The sequence below is a fragment of the Rhinopithecus bieti genome, unplaced genomic scaffold (genome assembly GCF_001698545.2).
Source record: "Rhinopithecus bieti isolate Rb0 unplaced genomic scaffold, ASM169854v2 scaffold_3040, whole genome shotgun sequence".
Classification (NCBI taxonomy): Eukaryota; Metazoa; Chordata; class Mammalia; order Primates; family Cercopithecidae; genus Rhinopithecus; species Rhinopithecus bieti.
The window spans coordinates 6,467,993-6,486,350 of NW_016804657.1; the positions used below are offsets into that span (position 1 = coordinate 6,467,993).

The 18,358-nt window shown below is 39.5% G+C and overlaps 1 protein-coding gene across 4 annotated transcripts in view; it reads left to right on the forward strand.

Annotated features, from left to right (window-relative positions):
• The window catches only part of SLC22A15 (solute carrier family 22 member 15), an 88,966-nt gene that overhangs the window by 45,041 nt on the left and 25,567 nt on the right, over positions 1 to 18,358 (forward strand). For 2 of the 4 annotated variants that reach the window (XR_001885032.1, XM_017869800.1), the window contains exons 5-8: positions 5,997 to 6,126; positions 10,192 to 10,407; positions 13,989 to 14,129; positions 16,099 to 16,184. Coding sequence is in view for 3 of the 4 variants with exons in the window: in XM_017869800.1 (XP_017725289.1) it covers positions 5,997 to 6,126; positions 10,192 to 10,407; positions 13,989 to 14,129; positions 16,099 to 16,184 (573 nt within the window). In the remaining variant the exon portion in view is untranslated. Of the gene's footprint in view, positions 1 to 5,996; positions 6,127 to 10,191; positions 10,408 to 13,988; positions 14,130 to 16,098; positions 16,185 to 16,536; positions 17,133 to 18,358 lie in introns of those variants that run through there. The other 2 variants (XM_017869802.1, XM_017869801.1) reach the window with 2 other exon arrangements.

Here is an 18,358-nt window from a genome sequence, read left to right on the forward strand (position 1 = left end):
AGACTTAGGTTTGCAATGATAACTTTTTGTTTCTTTTACTTTCATTCACTTGACAATGATTGAATGTTTCCCATGGATGTTCTTATATGGATATGGGAAACAGGTTGACCGTGTGACTGATAGAAATGTGTCCGCAGGAGGATCTATATGAGAATACCATTCCTTAGAACCTGATGCACAGTGCCAGCCATCTCTTATGTACCAGCTACCATGCTAGGCATTTGACATCTATCTGTAATATTCCCAGAGCTTAGTTAAGGATTCCTACCTTCGTTTTATGGATGAGGAAATTGAGCCTTTGAGAAGTGAGGTGACATGCCCGTTTTCAGCAGCTGCTAACTGACAGGGCCAGAACCGCAACCTGGGTCTTGATGACACCCAGGTCATCCTTCCGCTGTTTCCCAAAGACTCTCCTCTTGGAACTTCAGCATGTCACCTCATGTGAGTGCTGGCCTGGTCAACCTGTTATTTCTAATTGGTATTGTTTTTGAAGTTGTATGGGCTATTGTATCGAACTGGAAGACACAGGCTAAATAAAGTAGACTTGTGCTCTGTTTGCATCTCTACTAAACTGCTGTCAAGCTGAAGGATCCATAGGGTAGGACCAGTTGGAACTAGGCTGGGGAGGAAGAGACACAAGCTCCATCCTCTCCAGACAGGCTTGCTTCTGGTCTTACAGTGTTGCCTTAGGATTCACCTTGTCTGTAGCAACTTCTAAAGCCTTTTTGGAACTGGTCCTAACCTAGGATGAGTGAAAGAGCTTCCTCTGAGTCTTCAATTTGCATTGAGACTTTAGGGTCATTTTTCTAAATAGTATGGCCAATTTCCTGGGACTTTCTAAACAGTTGGTAATGATGGTGATCATGTCTACTCCCTGTATCCAGGGAAGGGATAAAGGCACTCTCTCCTTTGATTTCAGTTTTTCTGAGGTCCAAAGTTGTGCTCATGTAGAGCACCATGAATACATATTTTTCTTGTACCTCTTACATTTCTCTATTAAAGTATTTATATTTGATTTTAGTTGTTGCATGAAGATGCTGTTTTATAAAAGATGTATACACTCCCATCCTGCCAGATTATCTAAGTATTTTTCCTGTCCTGTTGCATGTGTTAGGTGAAAGGACCAACCCTGGTCTCTTGCTCTCTTGCTAGTTGCCTAAAGCCAGTGAAAAGAGTCTCCTTGAAGTATTTTGAACTCTCATTCTTATCCTTGATGCTGGGTTAAGATAAGACTATCAAAATTTCCGTAGCAAAGTGAAAAGGGAGAGAGGAAGAAAAACTGTAGCAGTGAAACCAGATGGTTGCCAAATTCAATGTGAAATTCAGAGCAAGTGTGAGAGTTCCCTGAAGACCAGTACACAGCCCTGCACCCAGGGCAAAAGTAAGGCTCTGATAGCACCTGGAACTCTTTTTGAGTAGCTTCCTTCTCTCTCTCATGAACCCGAGGTCTTCCCCAGGGTTTTGTTCTTGGTCTTTCTTTGCAAGCTGGTTTCTTTCCAGAATGATTTTATCTACACCTGTGGCTTCAAATACGCTTATGAATTGCAAGAAGTCAGAGAAAAGCATAAATGTTCAGGAATAGGGGATTTGCTGGAAATAGCATGATTATTTGGCAATGAAAATTAGTTTGAAAAATTATGCTTATTACAAAATAATATTTGCAATGTGTAAAAGACAATATGTAAACATATACCAAAAAGCACGAGTACAAACTGCAAGCATCCATTTTGACCTGTTTGTAGTGTAGTACTTAGCAAAAGGATTTTCAGCTAATTGACTAAAATTAAAAGTGAAAACAAAAAATACTGAAGCTGTGAAAATTCCATATTAGTATATTTATTATTTGTTTTCTTATATTAATATCTTCCTATAACAATGCTCATTGTAAAAAATAAGAAATATATGCACACTTCATCAAACTAAAGAATACATATAGTCCTATTCCCCTAGAGACAACCATGGTTAACATATTGCTGTGTATGCTTCCAGAGCTTTTCCTTTGCATGTCTGTTCCACAGCATTCATTTATTAAATGGATTCTGCCATGTGCCAAACACTGCTTTTTTTTAGATAAAAAGGTGGAAAAGATAAGGATGGTTTGGGGGAGGTTCTTGCTCTCATGGAGCTTATGCTTTACTTAGGAAAGGTGGAACAAATTGATAATTTCTGAAAGTTAGAAGTACAATGAAGAAAATGAAGGAGGGTAATGGGCTAGATAGTAATTGCAGGGAGTAGCTACATTAAATAGGATAGTTAGAGAAAACCTCAGTGTGGGCATTTGATCTAAGATATGAATGATTAGGAAGACCTAGGCCTGTGAAATTCTGGGAGAAGAATATTCTAGCTAGATGGAATGGCAAAGACCCAGGACTTGAAGCAGGAAGGAACTTCTTTGAAAAGGTTCTCATGACTACAGGGTAGAGAGTTAGGGAAGGAGTGAAGTAAGAGGTTGGGAGGGACCAGATGATACAGGGCCTGTGATGGGCCAAATGAGGAATTTGTTTTTTTACTTGAAGTACAGTGGGAAGCCAGTGGGGCATATTAAATACAGGAATGATAGGGTCTCATATACAGAAAGATTGCTCTGGTAGGTACAGAAATTGAGGGATCATTTAGTAGGATGCTATAGTTGGCCACGTGAAACCAGTGGTGACTTAGACAAGATGGAAGCAGTGGAGAAGAAAGAAGATGTGTTTGAGCTGGATTTTGGTGGGAAAGTGACTTGCTAAAGGACAAGCAGCGATAGGGAGAGCAAAAGAACTCAAGGAGACTTTATGGTCTTTATTTGAAAACCAGATGGATTACTGGTACCATTTACAAAAATGAAGTCATAACTATATACTCTTTTCTAGCCTGCTGAAATTTAACTTTTTTTTTTTGAGATGGAGTCTGGCTCTGTCGCCCAGGCTGGAGTGCAGTGGCCAGATCTCAGCTCACTGCAAGCTCCGCCTCCCGGGTTTACGCCATTCTCCTGCCTCAGCCTCCCGAGTGGCTGGGACTACAGGCGCCCACCACCTCATGCGGCTAGTTTTTTGTATTTTTTTTTTATTAGAGATGGGGTTTCACCGGGTTAGCCAGGATGGTCTCGATTTCCTGACCTCGTGATCCGCCCGTCTCGACCTCCCAAAGTGCTGGGATTACAGGCTTGAGCCACTGCGCCCGGCCAAAATTTAGCTTTTACTAGTGTAAACTGAGCAGGAATAGCAGAATTGAAATTAATTAAAAATAAGCAGGGAATAAATTTTAAAATAGGCCTAGTATGTAAAGGCATATACATGGTTATAAAGCCACCTATGATACTCCAGAAGAGATGACTTGAAATGTTTATTTTTTATTAATTTTTTTAAACCAAATAGCATGGAGCCTTATTATATTCATCTCTATGCCTTCTCCCTGTTGTCGTTTACAGGCATATATGTGCAGCTTCTTGCTGGACATTAGATGTGAATATTATTGACTCCTTAAATAAAAAATTATTACTTTCTTTCCACCTAAAAGCTACCTTATTTTCTGAGACCTCTGCCTATGTCATCACAGAATTTAAGGTCACCAAACTAGATAACTTTGAATCATTTCTTCTTGTCCATCATGTCCAGTTGATGCCAGATCTTACTGATTGTGATAGAGGCTCAACTTTAATGAGCTCATATGTAAGGGAAAATCATTTGGTTAGGATAACTAGACTATGAAGAGCCAGGCATTGAAGATGCCCAGAATCAGAAAGTCAGATGCTTCTCATTTCAGCTCCCCATCCTCTCTGAGAAACTTCCTCTGCGTAGTCAGAGACAGGGCCCAGCAGCTCCAAGTCTAGTGTTTAAAATCTTGTGTAAGGCCTCTGATCAGCTCAGCTGATTGAAGTCACCCTGCAGTTAAAGGAACTATAATTGGCAGGCTCCATTTGAACCACAGAGATGAAGTCAAGGAAGTCAGTTCTCCAACAGCGGGTGGGGCATTCTTGGAATTAGGAAGGAGAACCAGGTAGAAAATATTCTGTGATAGATTCAACAGGAGGCTTTTAGATCGCCTTTTTTTTTTTTTTTTTTTTTTTTTTTTGAGGTTAATAAATAGAAGGGCTAAATCCAGATTACATTAGGACAATATAACCAACATTTGTATAACATGCATTATTTCATCTGAAACTAATAAAAACTACCCTTTGAGGTAGGCACTATTATTTCTATTTCACCAATAAGAAAACTGAGGCTCAGGGACATTTAGTGATTTGCCCAAGGTCAGAGTAGTATGTAGCAGAACTGGCCTCTGAACTTGGTCCCTCTGAAACCATCCCATCCTCTGGGCTTTCTTGTTTTTGCCTACATTGTTGTCAAGGGATACTGAGTGCTCAGGACTATTCTGAGCAACGACAGACAAGAAGTCTTATTCTTGGAAGCCAGGTGCTGTTTGATCTACAGCAGTGAACCTTTAGTAGCTATTGACTGTCTTAAATTTCCAGGAAACTCGCGCTGTCCTCATCCCACGACTCATTGGACCACATATTCTGAATATGCTGTCACATCAGGTTCCCTTTCTAGCTCTCCCTTTCCTTACTAGGTCAAACAGTATACAAGCCATTACTTATTTGTTATAAAGTAATAAGCTATGGATAGGAATCAAAGGAAACACATGTATTACAAGATTATTATTTTTGTAACAAGATCAACAAAGTTTTGTCACTGCGGAATGCCCACAGAAATTGACTTTCCATAGAAGGGAGATAGAAGAGAGGAATGGTATAGAATATAGGCCTCCCCCCAGACAGGCCTGGGCACAAATCCTGGCCCTGCTGCTTACAGCTCTGTGTCCTTAAGCAGCTTCACTTAAGCACTCTGAGCTATTTTCCACTTTAGTATATGGTTGATAATGGTACCTACTTCATAGGACAATGTATGTGAAACCATTATGCTTAATAAATAATAGCTATTACTACCACTAATAGCAATAGTGGCAGTTATAGAAAGTGGGTTAGAGGTACAGAATTTGCAAGAATATTGGGCAAGCCTGTGGGTTTAATACTCATTTCAATATTTATTTCAAAAAGTGTAAGGTTCTTTACAATTCCATGGTTGGTATTTTTCTATCATCACGCTGACAAAAATCCATGCTTAAGGGAGCTTATTTTCTACTTGGGAAAGACAGACAGGAAACAAATAAATACAAAATGTCATGTATCCTATAGTAATACATTAAGTAGGGAAGGCAGTAGGAAGAATTGGGAGAGTGAGTTGTGATTTAAGAAACTTCGGCCGGGCAAGGTGTCTCACGCCTGTAATCCCAGCACTTTGGGAGGCTGAGGTGGGTAGATCACAAGGTCAGGAGTTAAAGGCTAGCTTGGCCAAGATGGTGAAACCCCATCTCTAATAAAAATACAAAAAAAAAAAAAAATTAGCCTGGTGTGGTGGTGGGTGCCTATAAACCTAGCTCCTCGGGAGGTTGAGGCAGAGAACTGCTTGAACCCAGGAGCCTGGGAGGTGGAGGTTGCAGTGAGCGGAGATCTCGCCACTGCACTCCAGCCTGGGCGACAGAACGAGACTCCGTCTCAAAAAAAAAAAAAAAGAAAAGAAAAAGAAAGAAAGTTAAAGGACAACCTGTGTGATAAAGATTAAGTTTTGGTATTGCAATAACCTCATGACCTAAAAACTGTATTACCCCTATGGCAAAAGTATTTCCAAGCCTTACCCACAGGTTCAGGCAAATGTCAGCACCACAGGCAATGCAGAAAGCATTTTGGACAAATTCTTAAAATGTGTATGTCCCCATATAGTTTGTATTTTTCGTCTGTCCTCCCTTTATTTCCACTAATTTTCTGACCTCGATGATACTTTCATTCACTGATGTTCAACTTAGTGTAGACTTTTTTTCTTTTCTGGTGTGCCTCTTACACTTGCCAGCGTAGGGCTGACATCTCACCAGGAAGAAATTGGCTCTGTGACTTGGGGTTGGAAATGGTGCCGCAGATGGTGCTTTCTCCAGTGACAGTTCTCTTTTCCCTGAATTAGGATCGATTGGCGGCCTCTTCTTTGCAGTTGGCATTGCCCAATATGCCCTGTTAGGATACTTCATCCGCTCCTGGAGGACCCTAGCCGTTCTGGTTAACCTGCAGGGAACAGTGGTCTTTCTCTTATCTTTGTAAGTAGTTTTTCCTCTTGGCGTTTTAACTTAAAAAGCCAAAGCAATGTCTTAAGAAGATGTGGGTCAATGAGCAGCATTATTCCCTTTCAGGAGCTTGCCTGCACTGACTTTGGTGAAGAACTAAATTCTGCAAGTGCTCCAATTCTTGGCAGCTCCTGGGAAGAGAGATGCTTAATTAATTCAGAATGCAGGTATCCCTTGTTTAAAATAACCTCTTAATAGACTGCATTGTAACAACCTTCACCTTGTTGGCATAGGCAACCAATTGCTTTTTTAACCTAACACCTCAACCTTAAAGGTCTTCAGGCTGGATCACATTATGTACTAGGTGTGTGACTGAGGTATGATTTTGTAGAACAGTGTACTCATATTGGATATGTAGTGACAACTGTTCATCTTACAGATTAGTGTCATTTCAGGGCCTCTAAATTTTGACTCTGAAAGAGTCTTAAATACAGAAGAAATCCTTAGAGTGCAGGGCCTCATAGCAGTGGCAGGATGATTCCCTGGTCAGGGAAGGACTCTGTCAATGACTGCCCAAGGTGTCATACCATGGCTTTCTAAGACACCCAGATGCTACAGGCAAGCCACCAACTTAGTAAGCCCATTTCACCAGAAGTTTTTTTTTTTTCTTTTGAGCTACAGTTTCACCCTTGTTGCCCAGGCTGGAGTGTGATGGTGCAATCTCGGCTCACTGCAACCTCCGCCTCCCGGGTTCAAGTGAATCTCCTGCCTCCCGAGTAGCTGGGATTACAGGCATGCGCCACCGTACCCGGCTGATTTTGTATTTTTAGTAGAGACAGGGTTTCTCCATGTTGGTCAGCAGACTGCTCTTGAGCTTCTGACCTCAGCTGATCCGCCTGCCTCAGCCTCCCAAAGTGCTGGGATTACAGGCATGAGCCACCGCACCCAGCAGAAGTTTTTATGTGGTATATGAAAGGCTTTTCTTCCCTGAGATATCAGATCTCTGATGGTAATCATCAAAATCTTTAACATAAACAAAATTTTCAGCTAGTATTTCCTTCCTTCATCTATGCCATAAAGTGAAGGAGACCTGTAGTAGTGTTTTAATTCAGACAGCTCTTTATTTACTCTTTATCTGGGTTCTAAATTGAGATTTGGTGGGGACTAAATTGAAATTTTCATACATTTTGAAAGCAAGAGAATGTTAACTGCAAAATGAGTAGAGTAGAAGTACCCTGTATTTTAAAATAAAATTTATTAAATGTATTTTAGTTACATGAATTTGAGTGAGATAATTTTATTAGAAGAAACTAATATGATTTTATTAACTTGTATATTGTCAATGTTTGAAAGTAATAAATGGATGCCTACTATAGTACTTTGAATTAATAAACATTTATGTAAATATTGATGAATAAATAAATTTTCTTTTAAAACGTTTAGTAAATTTCCTACTTCTCCATCTTGTCGGGCTCTCATCTCCCCTTTGATAGTAGCACCACTTCACTAGATGATCTGGCTGTTCTTTTTTTGAATATATAGTCTGAATTAGTTACTGCTTAGTGCTAGGTGGAGACATCTCCTCATTGGGAAGTGAGTTCTGGTCATGAAAAATAGAAAGCAGAGAGAAAAGAACTCATGAGACTAAAGTATTTACTTACTCCACTGAGCCTGGACCATAAGGCTTCCCACAGCCAGCCTCCAATTTATCTTTCTTAATTTATTCCCATCCCATGTTCAGGCACACTGTACTACTTGTTCCTTTTCTGCTCCATGCTGCTACTCAGTGCTGTGCCTGCTTTTTCAACAATCTGCCCAGATCCTCTTATTGGATAAGTACGCCACTGTCCTGATTTGCTCAAATGCCGTCCACCCCATCTTTTCCTGATCATAGCCTCAGCTACAAGTCATTCTCTTTCTTTTCTGAATTCCATGGCATTCACCCATACCCTTTGAGTGGTCCTTGTGTTTCTGCCTCATACTGGAGCAACATTCTCTCTAAACTGAGAGCTCTCCAACAGTAGCAGGCTCTTGACTCCATGATTACGTTTTCCCCAGTACCAAAGCCGGGGTTTCCACACAGTAGATCCTCGGACATTGCTCAAATGTTGGCACAAACACATTTGGAATCACCTTGAGAATTTTTCATCAGCAACATAAGAAGCCACATTATATACCTTATTTGTTTATCAGAAACATTTTACCTAGCTTAAAATTCCTTATTTTCACAATACTTCAATTTCAGTAGATTTACTTTTTTTTTCCTGAAAACCACGGTCCCCTTAATTTACAAAGGTTTGCTACCTTTAATATTCAAGGAGCATTTTTGAGTGGGGCAACGTCGTTAAATTAACATTTTAGCTTTCAAGGGAGCCCACGGCGCAGATGACCCTGCTGCTCCGTAGAGGACGGCATGTTCAAAGGCCTGCTCGATCTTTTAAAAACGTGTCTTACTGTTTTGCGTGTATAATCTCCATGTGTTGGAACTCTGTTTCCAAATCTGTACACTGGCAACTAGGTGACCTTCTTTATAAGCAAGCTTATTGGCCTCTCAAAATGCAGAGAAATATAAGGCCCTAAGATTTTCATGATCAAGATAAACGCTTTGCCAGGTAGAAATAGTTTTATTAACTCAGAGCCAAATTTCTAAAGCCTTCGTGTCTCTCATATACCATCTTTAAAATGATTTATAAAGTTTTAAAAGTAATTTTTATTGCTTATAAACAATTTTGAAAACACAGAGAGGCTAAGGGTAGGGGAAAATGACTTATATAACCCAAAGATAATGACTGTGAATATTTTGGCATATTTTCTGTTCTTTTTTATTCCTCACAATCCTCCCCAAAACAATTAACTTTTATTGTTGTATATTTTCTCTCAATATTTATCATAGTAGTCCTCTTTCATTTAGGCATAATCAAGTGATTTCACATAATAGCTCCTATATGGCCCTATAGATAGGGCCAATAAATCTCACTCATAACCTGCACACCTAACTTCAACAGAATAATGTTACTTGATTATTTATTTTTTTGTCAGTATAACAATCAAATGACAATGAAGAAGTAAATGGAAGGATTTTTCAGGATGTTGTAGATGGCCATTGTTCCTGCTTTTTCATCATAAAGCACCTTAAATAGCCAGTTTTATTCATCAACGTTTCATTTTAGGCAGATAATGTCAAATTAGATTTTAAAAAACCTTGATTTGTGTCTTGTAAACAAGGCTTCCATATTCCTGCCTTGCTTTTGTCTTTGGAAAGACCTCTAAAAGTGTAGGCAAAATGGGGAAGAGGAAAAAGATACATAATATTTAAGTGTTGAAACTCTTTGAATATATCAATGGCAATGTAATTGTCCAACACTTTGTAGTTATATTAGAAAATAACTGTTGTGTTGTAACTAGAAGTTGATCAGGAAATAACTTTTATTCTTTAAGGTCTTGGGGGATCAGGAAATATCCTCAGGACATTTTAAAGCCAGTGTGTCAGGTGATTTGAGTATTTTGAAGCAGTAAACACTCAAAAGTAGCTTTGGTAAACTTGGTTTCATCTTTATGTGTAGTCTTAAGATAATCTCTACCTCCTACATGTCACTATATTAAAAACATTTCAGTTTATGTTTTTTTTTCTGATGAGATAATAAAGATTTCCATCTTCTTTGTGAGGCTTTTTTAGAACTTAAAAAAACCCCTTGTCTCTACAGTATTATTCAAACAACACTTGGCTAGGATTTAGAGCCATATCTTTGACCTGTGCTTTATGAAGAATTTTCATTATTCAGTCCTATAGACTGAATAATGTTAATATTTAACATATTAAAATTCACATATTAAAATTTATTTAAAAATAAATGCATGCTGTTTGCTTTTTAAACTGCAGTTGTAAAAGCGTGTTCTTGGTTTTCAGCGGGAGACTACCATTTAACGTTACCATGCTGTTGAAAGTAGCCCTTTCATATGTCATTGGGAGAGTCAAACTTAAGTCTAACACGGAATCCATTTGTGGTGCAGGAATCCATGTACTGAGTAGGTGATTTGTCTCCTTCCTGTGCACGTGTGCCTATATGAATATACAGCCTTTAATGACATCTCTTTCAGATTCATTCCTGAATCACCTCGTTGGTTATACTCCCAGGGTCGACTGAGTGAGGCTGAAGAGGCGCTGTACATCATTGCCAAGAGGAACCGCAAGCTCAAGTGCACATTCTCACTAACACACCCCGCCAACAGGAGCTGCAGGGAGACTGGAAGTTTCTTGGATCTGTTTCGTTACCGGGTCCTCTTAGGACACACTTTGATCCTGATGTTCATCTGGTAATTATACTAAGGCGTGTTCTGTTGCTCTTTAACTAAGGTTGCTCAAGGTTCTCTTGATATCCTCCTCCTTCTTCAGGGTACAGAGAATTTTACCTCTTTTGTTAGCTTGAGGTTGTTTTCTTAAAAGCAATGCCCCTGATTCTTAGTGCCTGGTTTTCTTCTTGCGCAGCCCTGTCTTTCTCAAGCAGCAGATAATGGTGCCTGATGGGCAGGTCCACTGAGCTTGAGTGAGTAGACATCAGAAGCACGTCTTTGCTCTTGAGGTATTTATCATAAATATTTAAGCCTTCCTGCCCCTTCCGCTGCAAAAAAGGAAAGAAGGCAAATAAGCATGCTAGAAATAGAAGAGTTTTTAAATAAGACTTTAAAAATACTTACCTTTGGCATTGACATCACACAGTTTGCTAGCACATTCTGATTGTGGTGTTCCATGCTGCATTTTCTGTGGTACTCCCACTCACTAACTCACTGAGGTGGGCTAAATATGATCCCTTGTACAGATGGGACCCCAGGAGTTTGAAGTGAGGAACCCTAAGCCACATATGTAAATCAGTGATTGAACTGATGAGCACTTTCTGAACCTAATTTTTCTGGTTGTTTAGCTTATTCCCACCTGCCTCTCAAAATGCTCTCAGCATGAGTGTAAGTTGCATTCAGTGGTTCAAGATGGTTTCATTTAAAGAATGAAGTTGTAGAAAGAGGAGAAATGGATGGGTGCATACAATTTGTGGATTGCACATGTGTTTTGATATTGTACATACTGCTAATGTGCCATAAGTGTTATCTGGGCAAAATCATACCTACTAGCCTAAAGGACAGTTGTGCTGTGGCTGATATGTATTTGCCACAAAGCCTGCATGGAACCCTACATTTCATGCAGGGATAAAGGAAAGTGATTTTATATGAAAGTGATCTTATGTATAAAGCTACAAAGAATAGTAGCTTTAGAATAAGAAGCTGCAAAGATGTTTTTCTATATCATATTCTCTTTTTCTACCCAAGCAGTGGCTGCCACCTATATGGTTGGGGGCCATGTTAACCAGCTGCTACTTTCCCCCACAGAGCCATCACAGTGCTAGGAATATCACAGATGCATAATAAATGTTGAGGCTTGGAGGCATGGAGATTAAGAAAACCACTGAAAGCCAAACCTGACAACACAGCATAGGAGCTGCTAATTTGAGGTTCTACTATTCAAAAACAAATACAAAGTATGTTCAGGTACTTAGGGCTCCATAAAACTTTACGTTTGCGTATCACATAGACAGTTAGTCAATCTCTGCCTTGGAGGAACCACCTACTTGTTGCAGATTATTCACTATTTTTATTTTTTTCCCCATGTATATTAACTTCTGAGTTCTGGCCTTCAATGGATAAACAAACAAACCCTAGACTTAGGGCTGGGGAGACTGTCCCTGTTCATTTTATTTCTTACACAGCCAAATAAACTTCTTCCCTGAGGCTGAGAATGTTAAAACGTGATAATAGAGACAGTCACTCCACATATTGCCATTCTTTTTGAAGATGCTATAAAATTCTAAAATCTTCTCTGTGGATCTGTCATTCAAGAAAGCCTTAACTGGGGATTCAAATTATACCTCTGTGTTAAACATCTGTTTCTTTGGTTATTTTCCACAATAGTGCCTTTTTAAGTAGTTCTTTAATGCTCTAAATATACTGTTAAATATTACACAAGCATTTTAAATTTTATTCGGGGGGCATAAAGAGGATTGAAATGATTTTAATAGTTGTAATTATGGATCCCAATGACCGACTCTGTGATGAAGGCAACTTGCAGAGCAGAGGCCCAGCCCTGGGGACAATGGGCCTTCCATGCTTCATGCTCTCCCCATTCTCTCTCACCACCCGCTGGGAACTAAATTCCACTATTGTCCTGAACTGGCTTGTCTATTCTTGCCTTGACTTGATACTGTCACAGCTTGATTTAAATAGGGGTGTGTGTGTGTGTGTGTGTGTGTGTGTGTGTGTGTGTCTGGAATTTCTATTGTAAATGCAGAACAGACGCACAGAAAACTAACTGGGAAACAGCATTATGTAAGAGGAAAGTCTCTTCTGCAGGTGTAAAGGATTTTAAGAACATTTTAGAAAACTACATGGATTCAAATTTATTTTGCCCTCTGCTTTCATGCAAGATACCTGGGAGACAGTGAGAATAGACAATGCAGTGTCAGCTTGCATCCTTACATGTGATGTCCTGGCTACAATCCTGCCCGTTGCCCTTGGTATATGAATAACACTTCATCTCAGTAAGAAGTCATGCATAATACTTCTGGCTCATTTGCTAGGGAGGGCTGGACTACTAACCACTCCAGCTTGAGCGTCCCTCTTCCTTACATCTCTCTCTCCTTACATTACCACAGTCTGGAGTACTTGGCCCACTTCTGAGATTAAGCAGAGATGGAAATAAAACTCACTTTCCTGATTGATCTCATTATAGCCACAGCTCATTAGACTTTCTCTAAGGAAAGCTAAAGGGAAGCAAATGAGAACGTCCCCTTAATAAACACTGATCAAACTGCATTGCAAAAGCATAAAAACTGATGAACTTAACAAAGCTTCGGTATTTTACTGCTTGTATAGAAATTTGTGGTTTACCAAACATATTCATATTCTTGTAAAGCCCAGTTTCAGGGTTTTATTTTTGTTCATTCTATTCCATTTTGTTTTGTTTTATTTTAATAATGCAGTTTCCTAGGCATAGAAGTTCCTACTACCACCATTACTGTGTTTGAGGAAGCCCTGATTTGGATCTTTAGGTTGGCACTTGGCTTCCTCAGCTCTTTAGTTCCTGGATTGTAGGAGAGAGGCTTGGTGCCTAGCACAATGCCTGCCACCCAAGAGGAACTCCCTGTTTGTTTCAGGAATGGCGTACATAAATAAATCAATGGCTTTTTAAGTGACCCTTCCTCAGTTGTTCCTCCTAGAAGATCCTGCCTTTGCTGTGACCTTTAATTTTTCTCTCCTGTTCTGGGAGTCTGTGGCATATGCACCTACTGAGTGCAGGATGGGGTTAAAACCTGCAGTGGGAAGTGTCTGGATCATTGGGGATTGGAGTGCCAGTCATTTCAGGCCTTCAGGTGACCCACTGAAGATCCAGTCACTTCTCAGCTCATGTTCTTAAGACCATCTTCTGTTGGCTTTTCAATGGGAGTTCTTTTCTGGAATCATTTCAATAATATTACAACAGTCTATAACAAGTGTTCCATAAATTGTTGCCTTAAATAAAGGATAGCGTCATTGTGTTCTATTAATTGCAAAAATGCTTGCTGAAAGCACATGCAATGTCTTTCCTCTTTAAGGGGCTGGCCATCCATTTGATTTATATAACATGTAGACATAGCTCAAATTATTTCCAAGCCCCCATAATTTTTTGTTTTTAACTAGTGTTGAAATTTAGATTAAAATAGAAAAATTAGTAGGAGAGACAAGCTTATTGCTTGCAGCAGATCAAGCAACCATATTGAACCACTGTTTGAATCTTCTCTGGCAAATTCTTATGTACTTTTCTATTGTCCTTCTTGTCTTTTACGTCCTGGTCCTTTGACTCCCAATTGCAGGTTTGTGTGCAGCTTGGTGTATTATGGCCTAACTCTGAGTGCGGGTGATCTAGGTGGAAGTATTTATGCCAACCTGGCCCTGTCTGGGCTCATAGAGATTCCATCTTACCCTCTCTGTATCTACTTGATTAACCAAAAATGGTAAGTGTGGATGAATATGAAGTGCACCACAGAGAATGCACACACACACATAAGCCCTCTGATATACATGCATATCTACGTGGTGTTGTCTTTGTATGCAGTATCAGCTGATTGCTCTGTGGTGATTAGTTTCTTTCCATCTAAAAACAGTTAGAATTCATTTCTTAGTGCAGGATTTCTTGAGTTTCATGTTTACGAGTTTTTATATAGGTTTCAATTCAATATTGAATATCCAAATCCAAGATAGTATTGAATATTACCATCAGAGGGTTTGTGAGTAGTCTTTATGTAATTTGTTAGTCGCCAGAGATGAGATGATTAGCTCTATGTAGATGAAACTCTATAAACCCAATTAACAATAAATATTTAGAAGTTCTTACAAGAAGACAAATAATTGAAGGAACTAGAAAGACTTTTCTTATCTTCTGTGGCCCACCTTACTTTGTTGAGGAGGCAGAAGATATACTGCTTTACTCATTGTCAGTGGGCACAATTTCCAGATAGATTTTAAACATTATTTTATACAGCCCCCTTTCCTCAGTTTTTGAGATTGCTTCTGTTACTTAGCCCCTGACCAGGCCACCTAAAAATCCCATTCTGCATGAGCTGGGAATCAGTTGAATTATGCCATTTCTTTTTCTCCAGAAATCATCATTCCAGCCAAACTCAGAATTCCTTTGGCATTGTGCTTAATGCTATTGTCATGATGTTTTAGCCGAGAGTGTTTTGAAGGGCAGGTTTGGATTCTGTTAAATTGAAGGCTTGTCTCCCAGGCAGTGTTCCCAGCTGCCTCTGCTGATCCCTGTGGTAGAGGCTACAACTTACTCTCATCATGATACAAGAGCTGGATCATGTATTATATTCAGAAGTCTTTCCCAGTACCCCCAGTTGTGCCAGATGCCTCTCCTTTGTGCTGCTCTAGCACCCTGTGCATACCTCTGGGGCCATTTAAAAGTTTTACAAGGAAGCTGTCCATGGGGGTATTTTATATGTCTTTGCATCCCTGGTACTTGCCTAGCATGGTGTGTGTTACTTGAAAGGCCTTCCATATTGACTGTTAAATTAAGCAAAATGACCTGGAAAATAAGATTCAAGACCTTCTTAGCACCACCCAGCGTTAGGATTGAAATCTGAAGCAGAGGGAAGGAAGGCTACCTTTGTGATCTGGCAGACCTGAATTCAGATCTAGTCTTTGCCATGTGTTCGTTGTATGACTTTGACAAGTTTCTTCACTAAGCCTCCCTTCATACTTATTCTCAAACCAGGGATTGTAAAATTCACTGGCAAAATTATCAAAATTATTGAGGTTCCTAGTAAAAGTGTTGTAAAAGCATGTTGTAAGCCCCTAGAAAAGGGAGACTTATTAATGTTAATATATTTCTTCCAAGTCTAGGGCTTTTATTTGAAAATCGCTTCTCTCAATAAGTATGAAATAACATTTCACTTATTTCTAACCCACTAACACATTTTTTTTCTGTGTGTTTTTTTAAGAGAGATTGACTTAAAAAAAAATGCCAAAACTTTAAACTGCATAAAAACAGAAAAGGTAACCAGAAAGTAAAGGAAGTTGTAAGACTATTCTCCTTGTTTCAGTTTCATTCTCTGAAAGATGGAGAATGTAATAGTACATGCCTACAGGATTTTTATTAGGATTAAATAAGGTAATAGATGGTCAACATTTAAAACAGTGTCTGAAACTTAGCACTCATGGAAATAGATAGAATGATACTATGCTGTTTTCCCACACAAATCACTTAATCCTGCCATCCGTCAACTTTCCCTTTGTTTTATAGTGGTTATTTATTTTGAGTCCTAGTCAGTTTCCTATCAGTCACATTTACCACTTATGCCTTAAGAGGAGATGAACATATATAATGAAACTGAAGATTTTTAAATAAGAAGTTTGGGAAGAAACAGATGAATTTATAAGGTTCTTAAGAGAACTGTGTAATTTCTTTCTATTGTTTAGGTTTGGTCGAAAGCGAACATTATCAGCATTTCTGTGCCTAGGAGGACTGGCTTGTCTTATTGTAATGTTTCTTCCAGAAAAGAAAGGTATGCCTTTCAAATTTCTACAAGGGTTTTGAACAGTACTTTTATTACAATGAATCATAATATAGTGGAGAGATGACCATATGGCATGCTTCATTTCTGTGATTGCATATTGTTTAGCAATTGTGTGGGATATAATGGGCCAGATTCCTTCCATTGCTTCAGCTCTTCTCTGGGTGAATAATGTGCTTAGAGGTGCACTATTAATTCTTTCAGGCTATTAAGCTACCATCTGGGGTAACTGAGATGTAGTACTGGTGATGTTAGAGTTGTTTATTTGATGATGAGGAGGACGGATTAGTTCTTCACAGAAAGAAACTTCATCCAAGGTTGTAAATTGCACTCGTCATTACAGCCAACCACAAGATTGGAGAGCAGAGCCCCTGGTTCTCAAAGGTGGCTTTGGTGCCCCTCAACATCTCCAGCATGACTCTCAAGGAACTCCAACAACAACAAGAACAATGGTATTCACTGTTGGTGACAATGGATAGTCTCTTAGTCTTATATAAATGTGAAAACACCTAGTTAGGAAACTGGTATTTTTATATATGTGTAGCTTTGCTATGCAAACACAGCTTCAAGAAGGATCCCTTTAGCATTCTAATATAACCTGATTGCTGCCCCTGTGTAGACATTCTGTAGCTATTGCTGGTTTTCAATCTCTTTTTTCACTAGCACACCTGAGGTATGTCAGCGATTGCCTTGGGAACTGTGTTTTTGGTTGTGATTTTCTAGAAGGAGGAGTGAGTCACCACAACTCTCTGAAGCTGGAGCGTGTGATGTAACAAGAGCCCTGTCTTAGGGGCTTTTGGATTTTGATAGGGTTCTGTTATGAAGCTTGCATTCCAGGTGACAATCCTTATGAGACGATTTGACGTAAAGTTTTGATAACTACTGGAAATGCATGAAGAATTCATTTTTTGTCAGAGTGTATCAGGTATTAAATACTCCTTTGGTAAATTGCTTCTCCTTGTGGTTCATTTGTGCATGTCTCATTAAAGACCCCAAGGCCGTGTGTTCTCCCTGTTTTATAACCCTCCAGTATATCTACTCTGCTGTTGATTGCCGCGTGAGGTTCTACACCTTGAGTCTCTAGTGTAAATTGCTCACTACTTAGAGTTTACCCAATACTTAGAACAGCTTTAAAGTGATTTTCATAGAATCATGGAAACTAGAGAACTGAGTACATTTGCCCATTTTTTATTCTCTAAGCAAATGGGTGCCCCTGCTAATACTAAGTAGAGGAGGAACTCCCCAGCTATTGCCCTGCCATAGACTTGTAGAACTAGGGAACTAGGTGCTCAGTTTTGTTTGTCTTCTGGTAAAACAGTGATGGACTTCAAATTGTTGTGGTTTTATATTCAGCAGATTTTGTTTTGCAGAGGCACCTTGAGAATTTGTTTTGTTTTTTTTTTCTTTTTTTTTACCTGCAATAGTCCAGCATTCTGTTTATTGCCTCATAGAGAAAAACTTTTTGCTAGTCCTGTAAACACACCTGTAACCTATCACACCTTCATAAGCCAGGCCAATTAATGTGTTTCCTCTCCTCCCACTTATTTGCACACTCCAGGTAACCCATCTCCTGGGACTCTACATGTGGCCCTTTCTTGAAATGATCTCTTCTTATAAATAACAAGACAAAAATCTATGGTAAAGGCAGATGTATGGTCTCCCCTCCAGACCAGCAAGTACCACTCTATTTGATTATAATCTGTTTTAAGAGAGCAACTTGGACCCTTTGTTGATTGTGTCCCTTGGTGGACACTGAATAAGAAACAGCATAGCAGAGTATCTTCGGCACTCCACGAATGTGCCTCAGGAGTATGTTACCTCTGTTACACTTAGAAAACGTAGATGTATTGTCTGTTTGTAACGATTTCTTAGCTGGGCATTGTGGCTCACACCTGTAATCCCAGCACTTTGGAGGCTGAGGAGGGCAGATCACCTAAGGTCAGAAGTTCGAGACCAGCCTGGCCAACATGGTGAAACCCCCATCTCTACTAAAAATACAAAAATTAGTCGGGCGTGGTGGCGGGTGCCTGTAATCCTAGCTACTAGGGAGGCAGAGGCAGGAGAATGGCTTCAACCCAGGAGGTGGAGGTTGCAGTGAGCCCAGATGGTGCCATTGCTTTCCAGCCTGGGCAACAAGAGCAAAATTCTGTCTCAAAAAAAAAAAA